General features: G+C 42.3%; 1 protein-coding gene across 10 annotated transcripts in view; it reads right to left on the reverse strand.

Annotated features, from left to right (window-relative positions):
• Positions 1-21,959, reverse strand: part of LOC131693824 (syntaxin-1A) — a 252,502-nt gene that overhangs the window by 13,855 nt on the left and 216,688 nt on the right. For 9 of the 10 annotated variants that reach the window (XM_058981993.1, XM_058981985.1, XM_058981992.1 and 6 more), the window contains one exon: positions 15,113-15,769. The exons of the other annotated variant lie outside the window; for it this stretch is intronic. Coding sequence is in view for 7 of the 9 variants with exons in the window: in XM_058981985.1 (XP_058837968.1) it covers positions 15,689-15,769 (81 nt within the window). In the remaining 2 variants the exon portion in view is untranslated. The remainder of the gene's footprint in view (positions 1-15,112; positions 15,770-21,959) is intronic. 10 annotated transcript variants of the gene reach the window in all.

The following is a 21,959-nucleotide window of genomic DNA, read 5'->3' on the forward strand; positions in this document are numbered from 1 at the left end:
GTAAGCGAGAAAAATTAGGTTAGATTTCCAATAAATAAGTAGTGTTCGTGGTAGATGAAAATGGATAGCTGAATCAACTGAGAGTAATGAAAAAATACGTACCAGAAATGAAAAATAATACGGAACGCAAAAATCACTGTTTGTAAAATTGTTTTCTATAGTTTTCCATATGCACAATGTTAATTAGGTATTCTTCAGTGTTTGTTGAAATAACTCAGGGCTGTTTTATCCTGGACTAGTAGTTTAGAGGGTACGGCACTAAACACTCCTAAGCCCATTGTCAACTATTTTTATTCATGTTTATATTCCGTCGGTTTCTGTTCGCACTGAGTGCCAATCACCAGTCTTCCCATGAACATCGATAAGTTTGCACCTATGTACAAAATTTCGTGCACGCGTTCAACCTCAAACTTGCTTTGCCTTTGTTTACAGGTTCGCCTAGAACACCGAACCCAAGCGAACGATTTGCAAACTTAGATTTAAACACCGTGTACGTACACCGTGTGCGTACACAACAAAGGCACACACTAAACAGAATGAGTCAACACTAGTGACGATTAGTGATAGAAAGAGAAAACTAGTGTCAAGAAACTGTCTGTACGAACACCGCGTACGTACATGGGGTTCGGTTGTTCAGACGAACATGTGTACGTGTTTTGGTACGCATTAGCGCGTTCGAGTTTGCACACGAAATGTGGGTTTGAGATGAGCACAGAACTAGAGCGACCATGGTGTTCGATGTTCATTTGGGAAGTCTGCCAATCACTAAAGCCTGAGAGGTGAGTCCACCATCTGGGGGGCTCTTGATATAGGCCCACCAACACATGGACCGAAATCAACGTCATTGCTTCCCTTCCGAGGGAAAACGTGACCACAAATTATTCAATTCACAAAATCCCAACAAGCTCGGCTGGGATTGAACGCAAACTGACTGGGGTGGGAAGCGCACCCCCTTAATTAAGCATTACAAATGACTATACGCACTGAGGCAAAATGGCTTTCCTCACAGTAATCAGCAATGATTAGAGCGCCCGTCACACCATTTGGGGAGCTCATAGTTGCACCTATGCCTTACAAAATCGTATTTCTGTCCGTGAATTAATTTATTACTTTATGAATGTCATTAATAACAATAATAAACCATGTTGATCCTTACTTAAGATCAAACCTTGATTGGGCCCGAATATCCGACATGAATTGATTCATGATTCATTACATCATGACCATGAACAGGTTTCCGCAGTTGTGAATTAGTTCACAAAACTGAGTTTATTTGCTCGTGAATTATTTAACAGAATTCAAAATATTATTCATGGGTCGATCCATACCTTATTAATTGGTTCATAGTATATTGGTCACAATTTGTACGTATCTAAGTTCACAAATTTAGAAACTTACCCCCTTTCATTTCATTTTTGAAATTGTCACGTTAACTGTTTCTTTAAATTCAGAATTTAATTTATAGATTTAATTTTGTTCTGTGAACTGGTGTAGTTACGTCCTGGATGGTCGAAAAATTTGCGGAATTTCGTAGTAGACATGGGCGTTGCCGCGCCACACCGTTGCCGCCGGTCCAATTACTCGCTTTTTTCTGTTGTATTTATGTTGAAGTTCTCTGATTCGTGAATAAATTGCTACGAATTATGATAAATTTTTACGTAACGTGAACAGGACCGAAAACAAAAATCATTTGTTTTATAATTGCGCTCAGTTTTCCTTGCGTAATACCTACTGCGACTATAAGCATAACTGTCCCATGTACTCTGGGATTTCCTATACACATGGGACAGTTATGTGTATAGCGCCAGTATACTTTACATTTGATTCCCGCTATGTCATTACCAAATCGTTTTTTTCGGTTCCGTGAACTAGTTCACAACTTTATAAACATTACTCATAAACCAAATGTTGACGAACTTTTATCCATAAATCTACGAAAATTTTTACAGCCCAACCAAATGAAGTAAACTGATTTGTGATTTACCACATATTTATAGTGATTTAGTTTTCATTTTTGAAGTAGATCACAAAATTTACAGTCTTGAAGTTTTCTCGTGATCTATTGCACGAAATTCATAAATCCATTCATGTCTCGTGAACTGGTTCATGATTAATGATCGTGAAATAGTGTTCAAGATCATAAAAGACAAAATATTTTCATGATTTAGTTAATGAAATATGCAATTTTGTGTATGATCTACATCTTTTTTGGTGAACAAATTCACGGAACTCAGACTGTTATTTACGAATTTGTGGACTGGTTCTTGTGTGCTTTTGAATAAGTAGACAAATTTAGAAGATTTCACTTTCAAGCCACTCTGAACGTCATCTTGAAACTTTTTTGTGAAGCATTTAACAAAATTTAGATTTATTTTGTTGTAGTAGCTGTAAGCGACCCGTCATGGGTGCAATCAGTAGATAAGGCTTGTTCGTGACAAAATCTGGACACAAGTAGATCTCTTGAAATATTCAACCATAAAATATGCCTATTCTATCGAAGAATACATAATTCGTTAATATATAAAAGCACTTTTCAAAATAGCGTCGAAAAAACTGAGTGTTCGATAAGTTTTTGTTGTTGTTGTTGTTTTATTTATGTCGCATAAAACAGCTTTTATAAAACTAGGATTTTTTCTTCCTCGACTGGGTCATTGCCCAGGGCGCAGTTGCAATGTTTGGATCTAATTCTAATTCTTTTCTGAGGTCTTCGTAGATTTCACTAGTTGTGATTATGTGTTCGACTGTAATATGAACTACCCTCAACCGGGAAAGTGTACGCTGCGCTCCTCGTTCTGCTCGGTCCTTCCACTAGCTTGTTTGCATTTTGATTTTCCTCAGTGGCGACGATCTATCGTTATTCCATTTTCGTAAGGTTAATATGAGGTTCGCAGTGCTGGCTGAGTCCGACAGTATGAGCATCGGAAGATGTGGCTCAGCGTCGTTTTTAATAGCGTAATATAAGGCATATGCTTCAACCGATAATACTCACAGGTGGTCCGGTAATCGGTCCGCAGTATTGTATCCCGACCCTCTTACACCGAAACCAACTCGGTGTAGGGCTTTGGATCCATCCGTATAAACTTTTCGGTGGTTTTGGAATTTTTCCTGCAAGGTGTTACCCACTATTGCAGCTACCTAGCTGGGTTCTTCCCCTGCTTTCACGGCGTGTTTTATGGTTCAGTCGAGTTTAATCGGGGGCAGATTCCATTTTCGGTCCATCACACTATAGTGCTCAGCAATACGTGGGAGTTCGTGACAATTATGTTCCGTAAGATTTTTGATGGCCTGTTCCTTTATGTAAACATCATCGTCGCTACCGAAGATCGACTAATAAATCGAAAGGGGGAACTCCTGCCTCGATACATGCGGTCAGGGCTGGGGTTCCTGGAATTAAGCCGGATACAGTTCTGATGGTTTGGCTGTTGACCGGTCCTAGTTGGAGTATTATACGGTCGATGGTTCGGCAGGTTAGCTCAATTCCGTACATCAGCTTGCTAGTGATGATCGCATTGCTGATCTTTAGTGCCGTGCTACGATTATTCGAGGGATTCCTTCTGCTGGTGGTACGCATGAGTCGTGTTCTCTTCTGCGAGTCCTTATGTATCATCTTGTAGTGTGCTTCAAAGGTAGCCTGTCTATCAACTACCACTCCTAGCATTTTAAGTTTTTTTTTGTATGGAATCTCTACTCCTCGGATTGTTACGGGGTTTCCCCAGGAGTGGTGACGATGGTTTCAAACATTAGAAATGGCACATTTTTCGGCAGACATGGAGAAGCCAGTTTCCTACGGATGACTTCGCGCGATTTGCCTGCGACCAGTAGAACGATGTCGTCAGCAAAAACAAATATGTAAACTGCTACAGGTAAAGTTGCGAAAATCCCGTTCATTGCTATCAAAAACAAGATGACGGCTAGCACAGAGCCTTGTGGAACTCCGGTATCTTCTGCCATTATTCTGGATTTTTGGTTTCCTACTATTACTCGGAATGTCCGTTTCTGTAGGAAACCCTGCAAAAAGCTTATTAGGTTGCCGCCTGTTCCCCAGTCTAGGAGCTGCTTGGCAACTCTTGGTCTCCATACTCTATTGTATGCCTTGGCGAGGTCAAGGGCTGCAGTATCTATGCGGAGCCCGTCCTATAAAGAACCATCAATTATTTTTCCCAGTGTCTCTCCGATGCTGGAGGGTGACGAGTTGAATTAGTTGGCAGCGGCTCTCGTAGCTAGGTAGTCGAAAACGATTTTGCTAAGGTAGCTGTCTCAGAGCGAATCGTATAAACTTACGTTGGATACCTTCAATTCGGTCACAACCTTTTAAATAGTGTGGGCTCCAAATCGTCGAACAATACTCGAGAGATGATCGAACTAGGGAGTAGTACAAACTCTTTAGGCACCAGATATCCGTGAAAGATTTGGCAGCACGGAAGATGAACCCCAGGTTTCGTGATGCCCGGTCAATGAAATATGAGACGTGTGCCTTGAAAGTGAGTTTGGAATCTAACATCACTCCAAGATCCTTCACACAGCATTCTCGCGGAATAAGCAGTCCTGAGAGATTGTAGTCAAAATTAATAGATTCTCTTTTCCTCGAGAAGGTGATTGCAGAACATTTTTCCGGATTTAGAACCATTCGATTATCGATATACCACTCGCTAAAGACATCGAATTGTTTCTGCAGGATGTGAGCATCTGCCAAAGTCTTGATACGGTTGAATATCTTCACATCGTCGGCATACGACAAGCGTGGTCCACTGAGTCTGTAATTCACGTCGTTGAAGTAAAGTAGAAAGATGAGTGGTCCAAGATGGCTTCCCTGTGGGATGCCAGACGTAGCTGCAAACATTTCAGAGTGGTCGTTGCTTATATTCACGTTTAGTTGACTTAAACCAACGGAGAAGTGATCCATTGAATCCAAGTTTAGCTAATTTAGGGATGGCGATATCGTGATTGATTCCATCAAAAGCGGCGGACAGGTCAGTGTAGATAGCATCAGTTTGCACGCCATCCTCAAACCCCTCAGAGATGAAAGAAGTGAATGACAATCAATTCGTCGTAGTCGATCGGCTAGGCATGAATCCATGTTGGTCTTCAGAGATATATTGCTTGCAGTGGAAGGACACCGGCTCCATCACAACTAAATCGAAAAGTTTCGATACAGCACATAGTGCAGAAATTCCTCGATAATTTTCTGCGTTCTTATTGTCCCCTTTCTTATGGACTGGAAACACAAAAGCTAATTTCCACAACGATGGAAACGTTGCTGTGGCAAGCGACAACTCGAATAACCGACGAAGTGGTTCAGCAATTCCAGAAATGCATTTTTCAAAAGCACGGACGGAATACCGTCCGGGCCGGGAGACGACGATGATTTTAGCTTGGATGCTGCTGAGATAATATGTAAATTACTCACTTGAAGCTCATTAATCGAACGTTCAAGTTGAAGTACACTAAGGTTTTTTTTTACACGGTTTTTTTTTGCACGGTTTTTTTTTACACGGCTTTTTTTACACGGTTTTCGCAATTAGCACGGTTTTTTTTGCACGGTTTTCGCAATTAACACGGTTTTTCGCAAAAATATTCTAAGTCCTTTTAAAGGCAAAAGACTTAGACGATTTCTCAACAATTTTTTTTGCACGGGTTTCGCAAAAGTGTTCTAAGTCCTTTTGGAGGCAAAAAACTTAGACGATTTTTGATCAATTTTTTTTTGCGCGGATTTCGCAATTAACACGGTTTTAGCAAAAATCCTTATGAAGGCAAAAGACTTAGACGGTTTTTGACCAAGTTTTTTTGCACGGATTTTCAAATTTACACGGTTTCTGCTTTTCCATTTTGAATGCAAAGAATTTCGAAGATTTTTGGAAAAGTGGAAGTGATTGCTTTTGGAACAGCATTAACGAGTAGATGCCAAATGTTCATGTCTGAGGCCATTTAGAAAACCAAGATGGCGACTTCCGGTTCAGTGAAATTCTCTGAAACCCCATCAATATGGGTATTTTTGGAACGGGATTGATGAGTGGACGTCAGATATCGATGTTTAAGGCCATTTTGAAAACCAAGATGGCGACTTCCGGTTCAGTGGAATTCTCTGAAACCCCATAAATATGGGTATTTTAGGAACGGGATTGATGAGTGGACGTCAGATATCGATGTGTAAGGCCATTTTGAAAACCAAGATGGCGACTTCCGGTTCATTGGAAGTCTCTGAAACCCCATAAATATGGGTATTTTTGGAACAAGATTGATGAGTGGACGTCAGATATCGATGTTTAAGGCCATTTTGAAAACCAAGATGGCGACTTCCGGTTCAGTGGAATTCTCTGAAACCCCATCAATATGGCTATTTTTGGAACGGGATTGATGAGTGGACGTCAGATATCGATGTTTAAGGCCATTTTGAAAACCAAGATGGCGACTTCCGGTTCATTGGAAGTCTCTGAAACCCCATTAATATGGGTAATTTTGGAACGGGATTGATGAGTGGACGTCAGATATCGATGTTTAAGGCCATTTTGGAAACCAAGATGGCGACTTCCGGTTCAGTGGAAGTCTCTGAAACCCCATTAATATGGGTATTTTTGGAACGGGATTGATGAGTGGACGTCAGATATCGATGTTTAAGGCCATTTTGAAAACCAAGATGGCGACTTCCGGTTCAGTGGAATTCTCTGAAACCCCATCAATATGGCTATTTTTGGAACGGGATTGATGAGTGGACGTCAGATATCGATGTTTAAGGCCATTTTGAAAACCAAGATGGCGACTTCCGGTTCAGTGGAATTCTCTGAAACCCCATCAATATGGCTATTTTTGGAACGGGATTGATGAGTGGACGTCAGATATCGATGTTCAAGGCCATTTTGAAAACCAAGATGGCGACTTCCGGTTCAGTGGAATTCTCTGAAACCCCATAAATATGGGTATTTTTGGAACGGGATTGATGAGTGGACGTCAGATATCGATGTTTAAGGCCATTTTGAAAACCAAGATGGCGATTTCCGGTCCAGTGGAAGTCTCTGAAACCCCATCAATATGGGTATTTTTGGAACGGGATTTATGAGTGGACGTCAGATATCGATGTTTAAGGCCATTTTAAAAACCAAGAAGGCGACTTCCGGTTCAGTGGAATTCTCTATAACCCAATCAGCATGCATATTTTCAGAGCGGGCCTAATAGAGCGCATGATAGAGATCAGTGTCAGAGGCCATTTGGAAAACCAAGATGGCGACTTCAGGTTCATTGGAATTCTCTAAAATCGAATCAATATTGGTATTTTTGGAATGGAATTGACGAATAGACGCTAGATATCGATGTCTGGTGCCATATTGAAATTCAAGATGGCGACTTCCGGTTCTGTGGAATTCTCCAAAGCCCAATCAATATGAGTATTTTTGGAACGGGATTGACGAGTAGGTGCCAAATATCAATGTCTGAGACCATTTCGAAAATCAAGATGGCTACTTCGGTTTAGTAAAATTTTCAATTACCACAACAATGTGAGAATTTTTGTAATAGCGTTAATGAATAGATACCGGATGTCAATTCCGGAAGTCATGTTTTCATCTAAGATGGTGACTTCTATTTTAGTGCCAAGACGATGTTTTAAATATAAAGACACGCGGCGAGAAAAACAGTAAATTTGGCTGCACGGTTTTACAAATTATTTGTCTGCTAGTTTTGGCAACCAGGAATATTGTGTAAACAGCGAGTGACTTGTAGTTTTAATGAATGCTTGGCGAATTCCTTTTTTGAAATATTTCCCACAATACTCAATCATGTAACTTGGAAACGCATTGATTTACGTTACTGAGCCTGTTTTTCGTTGCACTAGAAAAAATGTATCGAGGATGCAGGATGCAGACATGCATTTCTTTTCATTTCAATCTCAATACTCCCCACGCATTATTTCCTAAATCCGCCATATTTGTTTACATTGCTAGTTTGGAACCGTTGTTTTGGGTTCGATTGGAACTTTTGGCTTCAGTCTTCGCGCATCTCTATAAGCATCATCTCTGCTTTAGTGTACATCTCATTCATCTTAAGGGGGCGTCTGGTGTAGTGGGCAAAAAAATCGACTTCTTTTTTATCCGCTTAATTGTTAGTATTGAGCCTCTAGAATAGTCTCCCGCAATCTCGGTGACCACGCTGAACTTCTTTTGTTTTAAACAGCCATGCATTCCTCGCGCGTATTTGCTGTGACACACGCAGATTTCAATCTATCGGCAACAATTTTCTTAAGACTGACAGCGATAAAAATACAGTGTGAACAATACACTTTAAACTACTTCCACCCAAATTTTTAAGAGAAAATACCAAATGGATTGTTTTCCACGTCATTTTTTCCGTGGTGCAATTTGATATGGAGTATCCTTTAATAGCGTTTTTTTCGAAACCGCGTTTTTCAAATTGGTGAACACGATAACTCAAAAACTAATCAAAGAATTGACTTGATTTTTTTATGAAAATGCACAATGTGTAGCCTGTCGGTGAACCACAGAAAACAGAATGAAAAAATTGTTCTCTCTATTATTTTGAAGAAAAGTGCACGAATTTTACAGAAAAATATGAGATTTTTCGGTTTACATGAAGCCATTTTTCTAAACTCGAACTTTTTTTGAGTTCATCGAGTAACTACAAGTCTAAGCTTTACAAATTTTACTTAATTTCCTGTGTCAAACAATTTTATCAAGAGTCATTGTGTTAGCCGCGGCGCTCCTCGACGTGGAAATGGTTGGACGTCTACTCTTGGAACGCTCGTATGTGTGGCTCTGCGTGGCTGCCGACCCTATTCTGCGCGGCGTGTGACGTGAGACGACTAATCTCACCTCACTCTACGTGACTTCACCCAATTGTGAAGAGTCACTTCGGGTGACGTGATACTCCCATTTAACCGCAATGAGGAATCTCATCTCACCCGAGTCGACTCTCAGAATCGGGTGAGAAAAGTCACGTAAAGTGAGGTGAGTTTCGTCGTCTCACGTCACACGCCGCGCAGAATAAGGCCGGGCAAATATTTTTTTCGTACAGAATAAACATACAAATTTAAAGCTTAACATTACATAAAAGATGCATTGTTTCCTTGCCTTCAAAATCGTAAAACAAAATAACTTTCGGTTTGAGCACTTTACACCAGACGCCCCCCTTAATAATACAGCGAAGACCTGATTTTATTATTTCCCTCTGATTATGTCAGCTTTTTGATTCGACTTTGAGTCTCGCATGAAGATTCGCTCGATGAGCTCTAGCGGACGAACCAACTCAAATTCGAGTAAATCCATTCATGAGCACATTTTTCTTATCTTATAAATGCAAAATATACAAAAATAAATGTATCTTTTTGTTTTACGCTGGATATTTATACTCAGACCTCTGGCAACTGCATATTTGTCAATCCAGTTCCAAAACACTCCATGTTGTGAGTTATACAGAATATCGCTAAGCCGATAGTCTCAATGTTGTATTTCAAAATGGCCTCAGACATTGAACTCTATCATGCGCTCATTAGGCCCGCTCGGAAAATATGCATACTGATTGGGTTATTGAAAATTCTGTTAGACCGGAAGTCGTCATCTTGGTATTCCAAATGGCATCAGGCATCGATATTTGGTGCCTACTCGTTAACACTGTACCGAAAACAACCATATTGTTAAAGTGCGGGACAAAAGGAAACCTCAAGATCCGACGTTTCCACTTTTCCAAAAACCTAAGGAATTGGAAAAAGCAAAAACCGTGCTACTTGCATAATCCGTGCAAAAAAAACCTGTTCAAAAATCGTCTAAGTCTTTTGCCTTCAAAAGGACTTAGCACATTTTTGATAAAACTCCGAAATCATCCCTTTTCCTAAAATCGTCTAAGTCTTTTGCATTGAATGTAACGCGGTTTTTTTTGCACGGTTTTCTGAATTAACACGGTTTTTTTTTTTACACGGATTTCGCAATTAACGCGGTTTTTTTTTACACGGATTTCGCAATTAACGCGGTTTTTTTTGCACGGTTTTTTTTTACACGGTACGTATCCCCCGTGTAAAAAAAAACCTTAGTGTACACTACTGGTGGCCGTGGCAATCTGGTCTGCCGATAAGGTTTCTGCAACAAAAACGGAAGAAAATTTTGTGGCAAACAATTTACAAAACCTTGTGAATCATTCCCGACTTCGCCGTCTAAAAACATCGTCGAAGGCAAACCGGTTTCATTTCGCTGCTCATTCACATATCTCCAAAAGGATTTTGGGTCCGATTTCAACTTGCGTTGCATTTTCCGTTCGTAGCTGGAGAAACAATGTACACTCATTCTTTTAAAGTCGTGATTTAGCCGGATGTAATGATTCCTAAGTGACAAAGTGCGGTGCATGCTAAATTTTCTTAGCGCTGCTGTTTTTAGTCGACGAAGCTCTGCAGTGTGCCATGGATGACGACCAACTTGAAGATTAGTTATTTTCGGGACATGGCGATCCATCAGGTAACTTAGGATATTGCGGAGAGTCTGTGTGGCTATGTTTACATCGCAGTCCAGAACAGAATCCCAGTCTATATCTTGCAGCACATTCAGAATACTAACATAATCGGCGCGCTTGAAGTTATAGAATGTACCAGTCGAACCTTCCAAACAATTCAAACTTGGACCTTCTTCGAGCGTAAGAAGTAAGGGAGGGTGGTATCGGACGTGCTTCACTAGCGGTGAGGGAGCGGTGTCAATTTGTGGTGCTGTATTTCGGGCGCCTACAAAGCACAGGTCTAAAATGCGGCCGTTCTCGTTTGTAACGTTGATCTACTGGAGTGTGGCCGTGCTGTAATTATCTAAAATAGTGGTAGAAGCCAGATGGAGCTGAGACTCGTCCAAATCAGGATAAAGATATGTTGCCATTACTTTGGTACCTTTCTGATCTGTGCTGGACGCCCCCCCCCCCCCTGGCATAGTGGTGGGCGTTGACATCACCGAGGATTATCGTTGGTCGTTGTAGTTGGCCTAGCAGTTCATCCAGTTTCTTCAACCTTGATGCGTTGTGTTTTGCAAATAGATTGATACGCCGGTCACCGGGATCGCGACAGCAAGAAGCTCTGTGTTAAGGTTGACCACCATATGTGGAACCGACGAATGCACGGTGACTGCTGCGTTTTGATAATAGTTTACTCCTGATTTTGTTAAGCCGTGTATACTCCCCTTGCAAAATCGTTTCAAGAAGGTCCCGGGTTGATCGATGTACTTCCTGTAACGCCAGGATAAGTGGTGGGTTGCTACCGATGAGCAGTTCGAGTTCGGTAAGGTTGCTGAGTAGTCCATTTATGATCCACTGTAAGGTTATTCTGGTACGTCTCTCCATGTAGGGGTTTTCTGTTAAGGAATATGTGGACGAGGAAGAATTATGATCGAAACAGAAGGAGTTGTTACTTGCCTGTGGTTTAAGGCAATCCGTACCAGCAACCGTCGAAAGCTCAACAGACGAATCTGGAACATTTCCGATCAGGGCCGATACGGAAGCTGTTTACATCTTTCAGTGTCCATTGGGTTATTCAGGTTGCGTCGTTCGTTGCCAGTTGCCAGGTTAATTTTTACGTTTGCTTTTGGTGTATTTATTTTCCTTTTCCGCACGGGTCTTGCGCAGGTGCTCTGCGTACAGGGCAATCGATTTACAAATTACGCTGTGCCAGCCCCAATAGAGGATAAGTCTCTAGTCTCATTAGAAAGTTATTCGTCGTCTGGTCCAGCCCTATCCAAGGAGGATTTTCAGTGTCAGTAGCAGCAGCACGTTGCGAAAACTGCATGTTACGAAAACAGTTCCAATAGAAGGCAAATATTCTGGAAAGGAGCTGTAGTACCTGACGTCGGTAAGATCCCTGAATTTTGTAGAATTCTGCTGAAATTTCGTTTCTCTATGAATTTTGTCGAATATCCGGAAAGTTTGTAGAATTTGGCTGGAGTTAGAAATGGTTTGAGATTCGTAGAAATTTCCTAAAGAACATATTGTACTTTGGAAGCTTGCAAGACCTAAAAACAATCAGTATATTAGAGCCGATGTTGTACCATTTCGTAAATTACTCGGTCTTGTTTATTTGTTGTATTTTCACCAACAAACCCCTTGGCCCCAATGCTTTAACTAATTACAGTTCAGGATATCAAATATTTTAGCGTCTATCGAATTCCTCGTTAGGTTAAGTCAAAAGCCGTCGCCACACTGTTAAAATACGCTGAAATCCGGTAACAGCGCTCTGGCGACCGTAGTTCGTTCTCCTGAACGCGGGCTTCAAGATCCATCCGGGATCCTTGTAATTTGATATTGACGTCATTAAAGTAGAGGAGGAATATCACTGGACCGAGATGGTTTCCTTGTGGAATACCGTATGTAGCAAAGAATGGTGCAGATAGACAGTCCTTAATGCTGATTTGGAGTTGCCTTCCATCGAGGTAGGAATAAAACCAGCGCAAAAGTTGTCAGTGAATAACGAATTTGTCCAGGTTCGCTATTGTGATATCATGGTTGATTTTGTCGAAGGCTGCAGATAGATCCATGTAAATAGCATCAGTTTGCAATCCGTCAGTGAATCCATCGAGCACATATGTTGTGAACGAGAGCAGTTTGGTCGTTGTCGATCGTTTAGGTATAAAACTGTGTTGGTCGTCTGCAATCTAGTGTTTGCAAATAAGGTCCAAAACAATAAGCTCGAATATTTTGATGCGTTACTTAACCTTCCGGCAGTCGCGCTAGTGCACTGAGTGCACGCTGCTCTGAAAATCTAGCGAAATCGTCTTAGAGCACCAGCGTCTGCTCGTTCAATCGGCCATAAGCGCGGCGTCCGGAAGATTAAACGAGAGATCTCCTGATAATTATCAATGCTCGATTTGTTTCCTTCTTTTTACGAACTGGGAGCATGTGCGCTGCTTTTCAGCAGGAAGGGGATGTTCCAGTAGTGAGTGATAGCACGAAGATTCGCCGAAGTGGTTCAAGAAACCAGCTGATGCACTTTTTGATAAAAAATCGAGGGAAAGCCAGGGGGAACTAGATGCATTCAGCTTGAAATTTTCGGCAAGAATGGCAGCATTATCGAGACAAATGCGGTTGATGGTTCGTCCTAGAGAAGGAGTCAGATTGGCTGTGGCAGCGACTTGTTGTGGTGCAAGGCTCTCGTCGGAAAAAAACGCTTGAAAATTTCTCAGAGGACAGGCGGCAAATTTCATTAGTGTCGAAGCCTAAAACTTCATTATATGACAGGCAAGATGGTAAGCCAGATTCTTTTCGCTGCTCGTTCACATACTTCCAGAACGACTTGAGGTTAGATTTCAGTTGACACTCAACGTTTCACTGGTGTCTAAAATAGGCGCGTCTGCTTTGCTGTTTGTATTCGTGGTTGAGTTGAAAGTAGTCGTCTCGTAATACAAGAGTTTTATGTTTCGAGAATTTTATAAATGCAGCTCGTTTGGCAGTTTTTAATCGTCTAAGGACGGTCGATTAGATAGTTAAGAATATTAGAAAACGTAATCGCTGCTTCGTTCGCGTCGCCATTGTTAAGATTTTCATCCCATTTTATATCGAACAGTGTGCCTACGATGCTGTTGTAGTCGGTGTTTTTAAAAATCGTATACGATGGAGCTTGTGACGCCTTCAAAGTTCACTCCTAGGTTACCAGCGAGTACAAAATGTAGTTGGGGATGATGACGCACATGCTGGACTAAAGGAGTCGGAGCAGTGCAGCAGTACGGAGCGTAGTCCCGGGCATTTACAAAGCAGAGGTCCAATGAACGTTCATTCTTGTTGATGACAGTATTGATTTGCATAAGAGTTGCGCTGCTGTAGTTGTCCAGAATACAACTGGCATTGTTGGTAAGCGCAGATTTTTCGATATTCTATCGTAGAAATCCACACTTTCTCGGATCTCGCCCACCGGTCATCGTTGATCACTCGAGCTTTTATACCATGGCGAACGGCAATAAGCACACCACCACCTGTTGAGGGCGTTGCGATCACAGCGGTAGACAGCGAGTGTTGAATCAAACACCTGGCGAGTACGGTTGTCGAGCCACGTCTCGGTCAAGGCGATGACGCCATAACAGCAGCCCGAGGTTGCCAGCAAATAGTTGTCCTTTGATGAATTTGAACCACCAACATTCTGGTAGTAAACCTCGATGTTGTTGGAGGATGGATCAGGTTCGGCAGAGAGAAAAGCCATGTTGCCGTTTAGAGGGTGTAGGAGGATCCTATCGTCAATCCCACGAACAGTATTGGAATGGTTTACGGTTGCTTGGTCGACGAAGGTGGGGGATACGAGGCATCCCGAATCAACTGCGTCGCACCCCAGAAACAAATGACTCTGCTTCGCTGATGTTGGGTATGATGCATTTACAGCTCTATCTACACTTTGTTCCTCTTTTCGAATAGTTGGTCTTATGGGACAAATTAAAAAATCAACAGAAAAACTGTTCGCACGCAACGATGCTACTGTCTGCTGGGCATCAATACTCATCTCTATTTCGCAACAGTGGGTAGGTAGAGGTATGATGTGATTCAAAATGAACTTTTATGGAAATTTAGGTATTGCTATGCTCAAATTAATGTACTCCATTTTCTTCATATTGTTAAATACTGTCTAGACTCCAATCATCAAAAGAAATCGTAGTTATACGCGCATTTGATGACTATTTATCCGCAAATAGACTTTTCCCAGTCAAAAGAAGCTTCGTGTAGAAATAAATAAATAAAGTCTAAAGGATATTGTTGAAGGTTACAGGATTTCCCAGAACATTAAAAAAAAGTCCTGAATTGTAAGGAAAAACACAAAATTGAAATTAGTTGTACTCTATATCGTCTCGTCTAAGGATGTTATAAGTATTGTGCTGAATTTTACTTATATTACAGTGATTTAGCATACTGCTAATTTCACTCATATCGACACTAGCATCATGTTGAATCTTATATAGAATGGAACGTGATCTCTATCAATGACATAATGAAAATGTAAGAGCACTACAAAATAGAACTAGTTCATGTGTAATTTCGTTGGTAACAGTTGGTGATAACAGTATGACATATCAACTGAAACTTAAAGCTAGATGAAAGCACTGAAAATAAAACCTCTTCAATCAACCTATAATTCTCAATCAGCCCAACTTTTCGCTATTTTACTTACGAGAAGGTACGAATTAACGCCTCATCTTCAGTCACATAGAAAGGTCGCACTTTTCCACGTGTGAATATTTTCTGTTACTCGATATCCACCGATCTAATTGCTGTTGCGGGCCTGCCTATCAGAACGGCAGGATTCTATTTCTCTAAAGGAAAATCGTTACAAATCTCGCCATGACACACCGCCTCCTGTGCCTCAATTGAGGAATTGCGCGAATTTGTTGCATTTAACACAGTCGATGCTAAATAAAAAGTAGGCGCGAAGACAGTGTTTCCTTTTTAATTTATAGGTACTCTCGATCTATCTCCATTTGCTTGGCTTGCCTTAGGCGATGCTGAGTGTTGTAGTTGCAACGCGTTGCATTAAACAAAAAAAAAGTTCAAAATGCGACTTCTAACGATGCCAGATGGTGATGATGTGAGTGAAGATGATGCTATGACTATAGAGTTGAGATGAAAACAGCTGTTAGCTGGCAGCCCGATCGAGCATACAGCGGGCATCTCCCGCGTTGCTATTCTTCATGCAATGAATGGAGCTGTTGTTGTTGTTGGCGTTAGCTGATGAGGCAGGGTTTGCTTTTTAAAAACCGAAATATCCGGCAATTGTTGATGCGACCACTATCAGAAGGATGCTCACACATATCAGGATAATGATCTTCTTCTGCTCGGCACAAAATACGGAATGGTGGCGAATATTCGAAGGGTTCATAAATCGATTGAGCGACAAAGAAAATCACAGATAAAAATCAGGAGAAAAAGAGAAAATTACGGTAATTAGTGGATTTATTTGGTAGACACTGCAAAGAAAGTAAAAAAAAAAACATTTTCTATGCTTTTGTAGAAGATAGCTTACGGTGGTTGGAAAAGAAACACTCGAGACATACTTTTAGGCGAGTAAATAAAATAAGAACCGGACAGATACAACTAAAAGAAAACCATAATAAAAGCTGCTTTTATTCAATACTTTTTTATTCATTTGTTATTCGCTTGTGATTTTTTGTTTTCTTCTTTTTATTAGCTCACCGCGACAGTTTCATTTTGGGCAAGATTGAATGAAGCTGTCGCGATGAGAAAGTTTCTTTTTATTATCTAAAACAATTAAACGAATCAAGGTAAAATATTCGGGGAAATAAAACGAAATTAAAATGCGGAAGTTTATTCTACCCACTGAAACTTAGCCTATAGCGCAGCTTCTCGATTCGTAATGACGGTCATTCGCACAAGACGATACTTACACGGCCATTCTCACTTACACGTTAAGTATATGCAATTATAGTAACAGTAGTTTTACAATGTACAGACTAAGATTTGACAAAATGCGCCTAAACGTACTAGTAGTAAACTTTTGCATATTGTTCGCAAATTGGCTTATTTACACAATATTTATATCATTCGTTCAAATCACGATAAAAACGGGTTCCACAAGCAGACTGATTTTTGTTTCCGTTTCACAAAAGGTCTAGAGTTCACATAACTAAAGCATATCTAATAGAAATAATACAAACTGGTGTGATGCAAAACATGAAATAAATATGATTATTTATAAGGATCAACAATATATTTAACTGAAGAGGGCTTCGGTATGAGAAATGCTATTTCATAGTGATGATAAGGTTCGAGTGGGTAGCTCACGGATGTTCGGCACTTGTGAACTACCCACTGGCCGTGCTTATGTTGTGATCTAATGTTTTTGTCCGTTCGGTTCTATGACATTGTCATGCTACTTGTCGTTCACTCTCTTTGCTATTGCTTCGAAAGTCTGGGGGTTAAAGATACCTGATATCGGTTTTAATTTGTAGAAACAAAACAGCCGTCAAAAGTATGGAATCGCTTTAATAAGTATTGCAACACCTCGAAAAGTTTGTCATCATCTAAAAAAGGGGAATTTGTGATTGAACCGCTCATAAACAAAAGAAGAAATTAATTTTGCCCGGAACCTAATAGTGCATGGTGGTGAATCAGTAGTCGATTTTTACGAAATTATTTGGAAAAAAATTGTTGGATTTAGTTACATGATATGCTCGGAAGAATTTGGGCAAACTTATTACAACTGGAACTTTTAATTCTACATTTTACCGGATATTATGGTACGTCGACAAAGCTGGAGAACTGTTTTTCTTGCAGTAGCTCTTTTGTTATCTACACACTTAATTTTGTTCTATCCAATCTGTTTTTTCGCAACTTTTACCGAGTTTTATACAGTCGATCACTCAGCTAAAAAAGCTTTTTACTGAGATCTCAGTAGAAGTGACGTTGGTTTCGCTGAAACTCGGAAAATAAATGCCTTTAAATCGGTAAAATAAAGCCACTATGAATCGGCTGAACTATCAGTTGCAAAAGTTTATCGAACTGAATTGAGTGTGTACATCCATTGAAAAGTAGGTGTTATAACCGCCTGTTCAGTTAAACGTGGATTATTCAGTTAAAAGTGGGCACATCTTATGCAATAAAATTTATTTAAACCATTTAGCTGGACAAAACACTTTTTTCAATTGTGAGCTCTATATACTTGTCCGATTCAGTCCAAATTTGGGACAGACATAGTGGTGGGTTAAGAAACATGATTAGGGATGGGTTGTTAGGGTACATTTTTTATTATTTCGATTATAGTGGTTTTATCCTTGTAGTCATTCGCCTCTGTTTTCTCTTCACTATATTCACTGTGAGATATCTCGAGATACGGATTATATGAATGATTATATTATTGCTGTGTGGTCGCACACTTCGACCCGTAACTCCGGAACCGAAATTCCCGATCGACACAAAATACAATAGCAGCCGATGGGAAAGTTGTACCTTTCATTGGAGATTAAGTTTGTGCAAATCGATCCAGTAATTTCTGAGAAATAGCAAGGACATTTTTGTCACATACATATATACAGTGTATATATTATACACACATACATACACACAGTCATTTTCCGGTTGGGGTAGCAGGGACAGGAATAACAGGTGTTATGGCGGCCGTCAACGGACAGGACACGGATCACGAATGGGACGGCAACTTTGGGCTGACAGGCGTGCTGTTCTACTCCCTGAGTAAGGAAGGATGACACCGACTTGAAATGTCGAATGGACTAACAGCACTCCGTCCCGTCAATATCTTAGCAGGTGTCCGGGTACGTTCAAAACTCATCACTTTTTAGTTCATGGTACTAGGTTCGGATGGACCATTCCCAATATGCGCCGATCTGGTTCTGAACACTACTCCCTATGACGAATAGTGTCAACCCTAGCATAACCTCCCTGCTCGCATAGATAACAATGGAATTACACAGGGCGATTAGGTACAACGAGTGCAGATAGCGGCCCGAAGTTAGGACCCATCAGCATGGAGACGTCAAAAAAAACAAATGAGATAGTAGAGGCTAGCAGAGCAAAGGAGGACGCAATTGCGTTTGCAAGGAGCGGTAACCTGTAGGGATCACCGATTATGCCACCGATAGCTAGCAGCGGCTTGGTACAGAGTGAACCACGAGGAAACCAACGTGAGATGGGGTTACTGCATCGAGTGTTCATCCCGAGATCAGGTAGGGAAACCACCCAAAATTACTCACATCTTGGGAAGTCGTACTTGACGAAGGCGAGGAAAAAGATCGACGAGCTCTGTGAGTTCGTTAAGGACAAGCACAATGTGCACGTCAAGGTGAATCAGCTAGTGACGAGTATTAAATCGGTTGCAACACTTGCTTAACGTGAGCAGAAGGCGCTCCGGATGAGAGCTGAATCGCCCAAAAAAGCTGTGATGGAATTCGCAGAACACGCGACGGCACAAACTGAGGTGACACCGAAGAGTCACCACAATACTCGCTCGTAGAAAATAGTGAGGGACACACCGGAGGAGTAAGGGGACCCGAAAAAGGAGATGAGCGAGCTGGAGGACTCCAGTGACTAGAGAAACGTTGGGAAAGAACGTTACTGGTGCATCGTGGGGAGCCAGCAGCCGAAACGGAGGGAACGGAAACAAAACGAAGAAAAGAAGAAGAAAACAAGGAGAAGAAACGTAAGCCTTCTTCGGAGAGGTACAAGCGCAATGCACTGATAATCGAAGCGAACGACAAGACGTCCTACGACGCTCTTCTCAAGACAGTGGGAGAGGACCCAGAGCTGAAGGAGCTGGGAGAAAACTTTGTTAAAACGAGGCGCACTCGGAAAGGCGAGATGATCTTCGGGCTGAAGAAGGATCCTTCCATCAAGAGCTCGACCTACCGCGAGCTCGTTACTAAATCCTTGGGCAGCGAAGCGAACGTGAGAGCCCTGCCGCCGGAAGCCGTAGTCGAGTACAAGGGTCTAGACGAGATAATGACCGTAGAAAAACTGAAGGAAGCACTGATCGAGCAGTGCAAACTAGATGTACCGGCGACTATCCGGATTTGGAAATCGTATGGAGGCACTCAAACGGTGGCGATTCGACTACCGGTGGTTGTTGCCAACAAACTGGCGGAAACCGGCAAGATAAAAGTCGGATGGTCAGTGTGCTCGTTGAAAATCAGCGATGAAGCGATGCTTCAGGTGCTTGAACTCCGGACATCAGGCAAGGATGAAGCAACCAAGGTGCAAACATGAGGCGAGGGCAGGCCAACAATGATGGAGATAACGCAGCTAAAATCTCAATGATTGCGACATTGCACAGCTGTAATGTAATGCGGAGTTTGATGAATGGCGAGCGGAAGTGGAAAATAAACGATTTCGACAAGGACCTTTTTATGGAAGCACTTCGTGCTAACTGCCTCCCTCCAATTCCGAATTCTGATGAGCTGTCGGAAATAACAGCGAGAGCTAGTGATGTAACAATGCCGAGGAAAATGAAGCGGAGGAACTATAGGCGTCCGGCGTACTGATAGAACGAAAAGCTCAGCATCCTCCGGACTGCTTGCTCAAAAGCCAGAAGACGCGTTCAGAGAACAAGATCTGAGGCAGTAAGAGAAGAGTGTAAGATAACGTTCCGGGCGGCCAGACCCTCTTTTAAAGGCGAGATAAGTGCTACAAGGAGCAAGTGCTGCAAAGAGCTGTGTAGAGAAGTAGACACCAGCCCCTGGGGTAATGCTTACCGACACGGTAAGCACGGTGTTGGTCAGGATCAAGGGTCCAATGTGCGCTGACAAAATGAAGATTATCGTGGAGGATTTTTTCCCTACACCGTATGTCGATGCAGACGGTGGAAATGCTGGTGACAACCGAGTCTCCAATGACGAGGGACAAAAGGGCTGAAAACAAGGGAAGCTCCTGGACCGGACGGCGTTTTCGGACGTGCTCAGGATAGTTCTACAGAAATACCTGAACGAAGGCTACTTCCCGGGTAGATGGAAGATCCAGGAGCTGCTGTTGCTGCCAAAACTAGGGAAGTCACCAGGAGATCCAGCATCGTATCGGCCTATATGACTGCTGGATACTCTTGGTAAACTTCTGGAAATGGCCATCCTCATTAGGCTGACAAACTACGCTGAAAGTGAGGACGGACATTGCAGAGGCAGTTCGGGTTCCAGAAAGGGATATCGTTGGACGCCATCGGCACAGTCAACACAAGCGCGGAGAAAGTATTGAAACAAAAGAGAAGGGCAATCACTACTGCCCCATGGTTATGATCGACGTGAAGAACGCGTTCAACAGCGTCGGCTGAGTTGCTATCGCTGTAACGCTGCATAGAATGCGGATTCCGGACTATCTGTACAAAGTTTTGAAAAGTTACTTCCAGAACCGAGGCCGAGAACTGGTCTATGAAACGAACATGAGGAAGAGGTCGATTAGGGTCACGACGGGAGTACCTATGGGCTCCTTACTTAGCCCAACGTTCAGGAATATAATATAGAACAGTGTCAAAACTGCAACTGCCCCGGGGAGTCGAGATCATCGGCATTGCAGATGACGTTGTCCTGACAATAACCGGCGAGACCCTTGAGGAAGTGGAGATGTTGAAGGCAGAGGCAATAGGTATCGTGGAAACCTGGATGAGCAACCTTAAAAAATCTAGCGTTTCGTGATTTAGGACAATCCTGCCCATTGATGCATGCGCTGAAGCACCTGGGTGTGATTGTCGACGATCGATTAAATTACAACAGCCATGTAAGAAGACTGCGAGGATGACTAACGCATTGGCAAGGATCATGCCGAATAACGGAGGAGCAAGATGCAGCACGAGACGTCTCATGGCGAGTGTCTCATGATGGGCTTAACTTAAATCGGAACTGGGCGAAGTTGATAAGAAAGTTTCACCTAATGGCTGTTCGTGTCGCGAGTGTGCTCAGAACGGTATCGTCGGAGGCGGTGGTGGAATGGTTACGAGTATACTCTCCGAGCTGCAGAGAAAGTGGCGAAGGGACCAACAAAGTAGCGGCATTGGCTAGAAAGCCGCCGTGAAACCACAAATCGGGTACGCCGCCGGGGAACTCTCCGTCGGTGTAGACAAGATCCACCGTCGGGGACCTGTTGAATAGTGCGCGACTTAGCATCGGGTTTGGGTCGTCGGGGCACCAATGAACCGGACGTCAGCCCAAGCAACAATTCTGGTTTTATAGCACACTACAAGTGCATTCTAAGTTTTAAGAGGGGCTCCAAGAGTGCCATGAAACCTCAATTGTTACTAGAGAGGCTTCACCGGAATCGCCCGACACCATGTCGGGTAGCTCGTGGATAGGCTAGATACACCGTCGGGAATTAGATAGAGTAAATCGCGTCGAATAGCGAGCATTGGGTCTTTTAGGGCTCCAGTGAACCGGAAGTTACGCTCCACCAGGGAACGCTGGACAGACCTCAGCACCTACTGGCTGGCCCGTTGAATAGGCTAAGTCCACCACCGGGGACCATATCGAGTAGATCAGGACGAAGCTAAATGGCTCACGGAAACGAACATC

The sequence above is a fragment of the Topomyia yanbarensis genome, chromosome 3 (assembly GCF_030247195.1).
Source record: "Topomyia yanbarensis strain Yona2022 chromosome 3, ASM3024719v1, whole genome shotgun sequence".
NCBI classification, from domain to species: Eukaryota; Metazoa; Arthropoda; class Insecta; order Diptera; family Culicidae; genus Topomyia; species Topomyia yanbarensis.